The following is an 8959-nucleotide window of genomic DNA, read 5'->3' on the forward strand; positions in this document are numbered from 1 at the left end:
GTCTCTCTTCAGCAAACTCTCAAGGTGAGCACTTAATAATAATAATAATAATAATAATAATAATAATAATTGTATGATGGCATCGTTATCTCAGAATATATGTAGTCAAAATGTTGTATCCTCTTCTAATTCTGCCCCCCCCGCCCCAACCTGATCACCAGAGAGAATGTGATTCAGCCAATGGGGCTGAACGCAGAAGGCCGCCTGACCCCGATGTCTGGACTCATGACTGACCCCATGGCCGAGGAGAATGATCAGGAGAACGGTGGTGTTGACGACCTGGAAGATGTGGAGTAGAGGCAAAAGGAACAATTAACTTGAATTAACGAGTTAATTTGCTTCAGCCATTACCAGAAGCTTGCGGACACACTAGTGTATTTGTTGTAATTTTCCGCTAAAAATTGATTATAACCCATCCTTTCATTTACAGGAAGGAAAGTTTTAAAGGGTAAAAAACCTGTATGAATCATCATTATTTTGTGCCCACATCAGTTCCCAGATGCCCTGATCGAAAGGGGAACTAGACCAAGTTTCCCAGCACAAGTTTCCCAGCCACAGAGTTCTGATGAACTGATGAAGTACATTCCTAACCAGCAAAACCGATACTATAATTCATTTCCACTGTATTTTGTGATGCATAGAGTATGTACTTCTTTTTTCCCAACCATCCAAGGTGATGTGAGAGGACATTTCCGTTGTACTAGTGTGTTCTCATCATTCTGGTCTTTGAAAGCTGTGCACTTCCCTTTCTCGATAATGTTCTGTTTAACTGCAACAGGAGTAAGCGTAATCTATCGATGATATTCACTCATGAATCATTAAAGGTTCATTTCTTTATTCATTTTTGCTGTCAAAGGTTTAACCAATTCTAGATGTAGAATGATGACCTTTGAAGCCATGGTAAATTAAGTGTTTCCTGAATATTGTGCATTTCACATATTTAGTTTTTCTGTATCAGCCCCTTTTCACATATTTATTCACATATCCAGTTCTGCTCAATGTTTATAAACTGTGAAAATAACACAAAGTATAAATATGTACAAAATAGACCGAAACAATTACCAACTCTTATCCTCTACATATATGTTGTTATTGTGGGTTTAGAAGAATTCATCTTTTCGCTACAAAACCACTGAATGCACCTTTAATCCAAGTTTGTTACTTGTTCCATACACATATAAACATTGACAGGTTGTGGGTAGAGCCCACAATTCTACACCCATTGAATCTTTTGTCAGATTTAACTAAATGCTCCTCATGCCTCCTCTCATTTTTTTGTTCGGTGTCTGCACTCAAAAAAATTCCAGTGCACAGTGGTGGTTCTGTAAAAAGACCTTAGCTAATCACCACAAGGCTTCACAAATATATTTTCATAAAGCCTAAACTGAATCATGGACGGTACCTTTAGACTTAAAATGCTCAGAATTCATGTCGATTTTCTTGGGGGTGAGATTACTTCTTTCCATCTGGCCAAAGTAGTCTAATTCTGAGATTAATTCAAATTTAATTTGCAACGGAATGTTGTAAAATTGGACCATTGTATATTTATTTGATATTCACCATTATTGACATTTATACACCGCACATATAACCAATGTCAAATAAGTGTTCATGTGATAGTAAGGTGCTTTGACAAAAACAGGAGATAGTGGTAACAGAGAGTACCCTCTTGGGGAATGTCACCTACTTAGACACAGGCACTGTGCATCTATTAACTAAAATGTTTCAGGTAACTAATGTGTTTGTAAAGTAAAAAGTTAATATAGTACTTTTGCCATCATCCATGCTTCATTTTATGATTCTTGCCTTTAAAAATGGGCATCCCATCCTCTCCTAATAAAATCATGTTAAAGATGCTCTAAGCGATTTTTTACATTTTTTGTCACATACAGCAAACATCTCCTCAAAATCCGCTAGCAGCCTATCCCCTGAAGATACAGTTAAAAAATTGTGATCTCTGTAGACAGCCCAGGCTCCACAAATGGCAACAAAAACAGCCTGGTACAGTCTAGACCATGAAACATAACAAACTTTTCCAGCCATTCACCAACGAGATGCGTGTTGAGGAGAGTTACAGTTGCAAAACTGTTTTGTTTGGACATCAACAGAAGTGACGTTACCCAACATCGCTTAGAGCACCTTTAACCGTTGATGAATATCAATAAGGCAACATTTTACAGCAGCTTGCCAGACATGTAGCAGAATGTAAAGTGTTAAAAAGAGCAGGCTCCCCTTAAGAAATGCACTGGTCTTTGAATAAACTGACATTTTTCCTTTGACCAATCTGAGTGTCCATCATTAAGACAAGTCCATCATTATCTGCTCCAGTGACAGCTGCAGTTCCACTGATGACTGCAGAGAAGAGGCTCCTCCTTCTACTGCTATAATTTTCAGTCTCTCCAGGACATCAAAGATCACCTGGACGAACAAATACATACAGTATTGCGAATGTTAGCAATCATCCACTTTGCTGAGACCAGTGAATGGGGTAGAAAGGGAGGACATCCATACACACCTCCACCATGATGAGTTTCTTCTCCCAAGGCCTGAACTTTGGGTCAGGCCACTTCTCTCCAACACAGAAGAAGAGTGACGTGGGAGGGCATTTACCTTGCTTACTGGTAAAACCAGTGAAATCTGACAAATGAGCAGGAAAAATGAGCACATAGACAACTGATCTTTTTTTAGCAGCATAAGTAGTTACAAAGACATTTGTTGCAGAAATCTTATTTTGACAATTATCCAAACAAATTGCAAACTCAATAGCAACCCAATGCAGTGAAAAAAGGCATAACCTTTTTAGTGAACAATGATATTATAATTGGTTGGCTCATGCAGTTGAGTAACTGTTCATGCTGATATTCATCCTGATATCTCACCTGAGATAAACTGGTCAAGGGAAAATATGGTTTCAGGCTCCTGCTTAGCCAGCTCTCTTGGATTTGAGCTCCGTTCATGCTTGTCCACACTCCAGAAGACATGGGATTCGCCGTGGCGACTGCCGTAGACATTAGAGCCGTTGACCTTCACCTCTAATCCCCTGCCCATATTCTCCAGGATCGTTGTGGTCAGTTCTAACTGCTTCTGGTCGTGAATGTTGGCTGGAGGTGGAAGGAGCACTGTCAGGAGGGCTGGATCAGATGGCAAATGATCATCTTGTCTATAAAAGCCAAACACACAGACTAAATGAAACACTAAATGAAATCTTAACACACACATTGTCAGTATAAATAGACAAGCTCTTTGCCTTTGCCATTTTTAAGTTAGTACACTCTCAAAAATGTAATGTAATAATATTATAAAAAGTATTACTCCTAGTATAACCAAACTTTGTAGGATGGAATATATGTTATCAGTACGACTTGTTTGTACTGCATGCCGAAATAAGGCCCTAGATTGAGGGTGTATATATGAACACAACATTAATAAAATATTATATGTATTTTAAAGTTTGGGATGACTATAAACACACTTCAAATGGAATGACCCTAAACCCAAGCTGATCGCGATAACAAGCCTTTTGTTTTTATAGTATATGACCACGTTTATTGTTTAATTTCTTTGTTCAAGCCATGTATGCATGTGCTGCAAAAATAAATTGCTGTAAGGTGACATGGCCTATCAGATTGTTTGAATACAGATGCACTAATTCTTTCAAGAGGGGTCTAAACGCATATCTGTTCAGCATGCACTTAGTTAATTAAGCGCTTCTTATGAGTTATGGTTTGTATATTATATTATAGTATATTATAATATTTGAATTAATATTTTATTTTCATTGTTTATTTTCATTAGGTTATTGATTGCACTGACATTATTGTTTATTATTGCTATTCTCCTTAATGTAGTATTACCAACTTTTTAAAAATGTTCACTGTTAATTTAAGAAATCCAAGTCGCTTTGGACAAGTGTCTGACAAATCCCATAACCAAATATAATACATATACAGTTATTCAAATGTTTGACTGGTTTTCATAGATTGAATATTGAATGTTGATTGTGATTTTCAATGTTGACTTTACAGCAGGTGCTTTTTTACAGCGTACACTGGTTCAAATTCAAGTTGAAATGCCACTTCTGAGTAGGTTTATTTTATCTATAATGCATGACCTATTGAAGAATAACTTTCGGTGTCGGTTTAGTTCGTAATGACACAAATATATCATTGATCATTCTAAACACTCCTTTTCCCATACATCATGACATGGCCTGCCACTTGGAGTTCTCCATGTCTTACAGTCTGAAATGTGTGCATTATAGCTGATTTACACACTGGACACGATGTCACCTAAAGGGTTAAATGAAGACTTCAGTATTAGACCCTTTCTGTAACTGACCTGACTGTGTGATGGTGTGTCATTACTTGACTGTGTGAACTGCTATCTGGATATGGTTGTATTTTACAAATGTGAATGTAGTCTCCTTCATATAATTGTATGATGAGTAACCTGTAGACTGAATAGACGCCAATATCATGTTTACTTACAATTATGACGGCCTAATGCGGCCTGATGCACAGCCAGGTATTCTGATAGGGTCATGGAAGCTTGTACTTACTTATACATTTTACAATGTATACTATATAAATGTTTTTCTATAAGTACATGCATTTTGTAGATATTATGTGTATATATATTTATTTTTGTAAATCTATGTATTTATGGCTCAAGCCTATCACTCTGGTGGGATTGGTCATGTGACCTTTTGTACTCAAGTCTGATGAAGAGCGTAAGCTCATAACGTAACACTGGTGAATAGTCATTAAAAAACCCTGATGGGAGCAAGTGCGCGGACATTCCACCCTCTTTTCATTTTATAGCCTAGCACTTTTTGTCCAGCACCTGCCTTGGATGTGCGCACCAACAAGCAACTTTGCATTATAGCTGAGACATATGTTTTATTTCACTGTCCATACTTAGGGGACCACATTATAGACGAGTATGTAATACTCAAATACATTTGGTCTATATACAGTATATATATACTGTATTCACCTATACCTCTATATTCACCAATATATATTATTGTATTCACCTATACCTCTATACACAATCAAAACTTCAGGCCTTTATGATAATAAAATGCTATTCCACTGTGTATTTGTGATGCAAAAATGTGTGGGTACCTGTATGCCAGCCTGAAACCGGTTTCATTTGTCACAAGCTCTTCCTTCACCTTCTGACCTCGGTAGTAAACCACCACATTAAACCAGGTCTCTATGAGTAGTGACAGACATTTGACGATCAAGACAAACACAGACAGACAGAATATGTCACTCAGCAAACTATTTGATTCAAAACAATTCAATTAACACAGCAGTCTGCAGGAGTTGCAAAAATATAATAATAACATATGATATAACTGAACTTTGAAATAGCTTGCAAATCGATGTCTCAGACAGACAGTGTCACTTTAAAGAATGTGCTTCTCAACAAAAATGTCCATTATTTCCTTTTGATAATATCCATCCAAGACCAGTGCTGAATTCAGATTCTTACTGAAGGGCATGGGTTGTGGCGTGGTCATCACTGGCTGCACCTGGGCTTGGTCAATGTTGGGTGCCACTTGAACCTCCTCTACTGGAAAGCCCAGGTGCTGAGGGTCAACATCGAGGGTGTCCTGGACTGGGTACCACTCCCCAAAAGCGGCACCATTTGCTTCGGGTACAGCCGTGCCCTGTGGCACTGTGTCAGGTACAACAATGCACTGCACCACACCTCCGTCAACACCCGCAGGAAGATCTGGAATGGTAAGGATTCTTTCAATCAGTTCCAACAGGTTTCCCGGTTGAAACATTCAAAAGCCAAGGCAGATACTTTGAAATGAAAATGATTTGGACTTTAGCGCAAAGCTCTACAAAATATCGACTATTTTTTTGTTTCTCCCCAAGTTACCATCAATGCTGTTTACTGTGCCACCGGAAATGCCTTAGGAACACACATGTCTGTTTATTCACTTGAAAGGGTCTATAATATATATTCGAGTGTTAAACTTTAATCCACTCTTTTGGGTATTGGCTTTTATCTGCCATTCTTCAGATTGTTATGCAATATACTCACAATGTTATTGTTATGAATATACTCTCTCCTTCTTATATAACTGAATGTGCAACTATTGCTATGAAAAGTTAAAGGTCTGGTTACAGATACAATTACAGTTACAGACTATTATGACTTTTACAATATGTTGTTAAAAATGGCTTTAATGAAAGACAGCTCTCTACTTATCGTGTTCTTAAGAAGCTGTGATGTGGTGCTTATGTGTGACAGGCAATACCTATGTGTGGCTCATATATACAAAGTCCATCCAAACATTGCTGCAGTAAATCCTGAGAATTGTCTAGAGAGAAAAAAAATGTAAGGAGAAAGACCACAAAAATAAATCATCAGAAATCATACAGAACTTGAGAGAGATTACATCTGTATTTTCATGAATGATAAGGACTCACTTTGGAAGATTTCCTCCTCTGCCAAGTATAGATCCACTGTCAGAGGAACCTAAAATACATATATGCATTTGGTAAGTCACATGACAGACAGTAATTTACTTTCATTGCATTCAAATACTCTTACTCTGGGAAAAATTCTACTGTTGATCTATGATTTTAATCGAAATAAGAGAGACTTGACCACAACTACAAAACCGCTGATTGAGTTGAACTATATAATCATGCAATAGGTTGACTATCATACTATGCATACATGAAAGAAAATGTATATTATATATGAATATACATATTAATATGTAACCTACCGTTTCAAAGGAACTGTCTTGCTCAGGGGAGGCCTCACAGGATGCTTTCAGAGACAAGAGGAGGAGAGGAGTGTTGGGTTAAGATAAATTGAATGTTGAAGTTGAGGTTAAGAAGTTGGATGCAGAAATCCAGAGAGTATTTCAGTGTCATGCTCCTTTCTTCATTGCCATCTTATTCCCTTCTTCCTCTCTTCAGGCCCCATAAGACAGTGAGACAATTCAGAGATTTTGTCTGCACAAGATTTAAAACTGTTGTATCAACTTATTAACTAGTGTATGATCGTATACAATGGTTAAGTTAATGCATATGTGAGAACTGGTCCTAAAGAGAGATGCTCTTAAGTACGAAGGTGGAAAAAATGCAATCTAGAATCTAGAACTAGAAAGGTTGTTTGCTGCAGTTGTAAACTAATAGCTACAAGGATCCTACAAAACATTCTCCTAAAGAAAGTTCTACAAAGGTTTTTCACCATGGTAGATGATATAGTGCTCTGATATGATGCTATAGATCTCTCCTACAGTTACGCCATCTACACCTGAATGAGTTTGCGCATCTGATCGACAGGCTCCCTCTTTCCTCTGCTGTAACTGGCTTACCACTTGACTGGGATCCTTCTGTGGGCCAGCGGTAGACCTTGTGTGGGTTGGCTGCGTCATTCTTGTTGTCCAGCACCATCGAGAAGCCCCTTGCTCTCAGGGCACTCCGGAAGTTTCTCTTCCACACCGAGGGGTCTCCAGGGGCTCCACCATCGGACTGCCTACCCAGACTTGCCTCTGCCCACGCCTGACCATGGAAATTACAGTGACATGATTCAACACAATAGCAAATTCACATGCTCTGTTATTAAACATACGGCAACATTAAAAACACCTACTCAATTACTGTTTTACAAGCTGTAATGAATGTCAAATGATTTACATATTTAATTTATTTAATTGTATAAACTAATATACAAAAGTAATAGGATAGACTCACCTTGAAAATGAGAATATCATCACTGTTGGAGTCCTGCCTTAAAGCATGCTTCCATGGAATACAGAACTCTGTTTGCTCCACATTGGTCCAGTTTACTCCAGGATAACGCCTACTGTCTATCTGTTCCTTGAGCCATGGGATCAGGAGAGGTTTGGGATTGGCCATAACCTGTGCAAAAGTGGGCCTTGAGCATACATACTTGGGATTGTTTACAGTATTCAATAACCGGTCTGGTTTCAACATCCAAAATGTTCTCATAATGGCAGATAACAAACAAATGAGTTTTTACACAACCACTATTTTACCATACCTATCAACAATTCCATTAAATATTTTAGACATTAGAAGTAAAAAAAAACAAAAAACATCCCATTACTTCCCATATGAATCATAAATAGGCCTACTTCGGTTAGATATGGTAAAGTCGATATGGAATTGGCCTAAAACACCATTGAGAAAGTTTTATATAGGTCTAACTTGAGGCATTACTTGACATAGCCTACATGTTCTCATAATCATTTAGCTATTGTAGGCTTATTTCATTGTAACTAGTCACATTAAAAAAGAACACTAAAGGAGCAGGCAAACTTAACATAATGATTAAACACTGGGAAGTGCTCATACATTTGACAATGAATAGCCTAATGTTACAGGCCTTTTATTGCATTGACGGATGCATTCGGCAGAACAAACTTACAAGCTATAAAATCCGCTTTACAACTGTTGCAGCATTTCAACATTTACCTGTCAGTTCAAAGGGTCAGCTGGTTATCTTAGAACGTCTTCTCTTCGGTTTCTGTTTCCGTAGAAAAAGTCACTGTGTCTCGCCAAAGACCAACGAACGCAAGTGTGTCCTTTCCAAATATGTTAGATTGTGTTAAGTTGTAAGTGATAATGTATTACACAGCAACTCTGTAGACTAGTCAGGAAACCCCTTCCGTTCAGTTTCGTTTTCTGTTTTCTACGTCATACCCCCCCGCCTTTCAGTCGTCCAGTGCGTATCCACTTGGTGGCGCGACATCATCGTTTTTCAAAGAAAGGAATTCCCCTGTAGGCCTGTTGTTAGCGTGATTTGGAAGAAGGTGGTGTTTTGTAAAAGGTAACCTACAAGTGATTCACTGGTGTCAGTATCATTTATCTCCTCCTGGAAGCAATAATTAATAGACAAACAGACAGACAGACCAAAGAGCTTCAATTTCAATTGGCAACATTTCCATTTCCTAATTTAG

The 8959-nt window shown here is 38.1% G+C and overlaps 2 protein-coding genes across 2 annotated transcripts in view; one reads left to right on the top strand and one right to left on the bottom strand.

Moving 5' to 3' along the window:
• si:dkey-94f20.4 (synembryn-A) overlaps positions 1–2279 on the top strand; it is a 10355-nt gene extending 8076 nt beyond the window's left edge. Inside the window, exons 13-14 of the mRNA XM_048233855.1 lie at positions 1–24; positions 162–2279. The exon at positions 1–24 is cut by the window's left edge and continues 253 nt beyond it. Coding sequence (XP_048089812.1) covers positions 1–24; positions 162–297 — 160 coding nt within the window. The 3' untranslated portion in view covers positions 298–2279. The remainder of the gene's footprint in view (positions 25–161) is intronic.
• irf3 (interferon regulatory factor 3) lies at positions 1525–8664 on the bottom strand. The gene is made up of 11 exons (XM_048233856.1): positions 8475–8664; positions 7731–7898; positions 7352–7538; positions 6755–6798; positions 6450–6498; positions 6278–6340; positions 5500–5742; positions 5127–5217; positions 2880–3160; positions 2516–2637; positions 1525–2418 (listed from the first exon to the last, which is right to left on the bottom strand). Exons 2-11 carry the CDS (start codon positions 7893–7895, stop codon positions 2299–2301), a joined length of 1365 nt encoding a protein of 454 aa, XP_048089813.1. The 5' UTR covers positions 7896–7898; positions 8475–8664; the 3' UTR covers positions 1525–2298.
• Between the last annotated feature and the right edge of the window lie 295 nt (positions 8665–8959).

Source organism: Alosa alosa, chromosome 22 (genome assembly GCF_017589495.1).
Source record: "Alosa alosa isolate M-15738 ecotype Scorff River chromosome 22, AALO_Geno_1.1, whole genome shotgun sequence".
NCBI lineage: Eukaryota > Metazoa > Chordata > Actinopteri > Clupeiformes > Clupeidae > Alosa > Alosa alosa.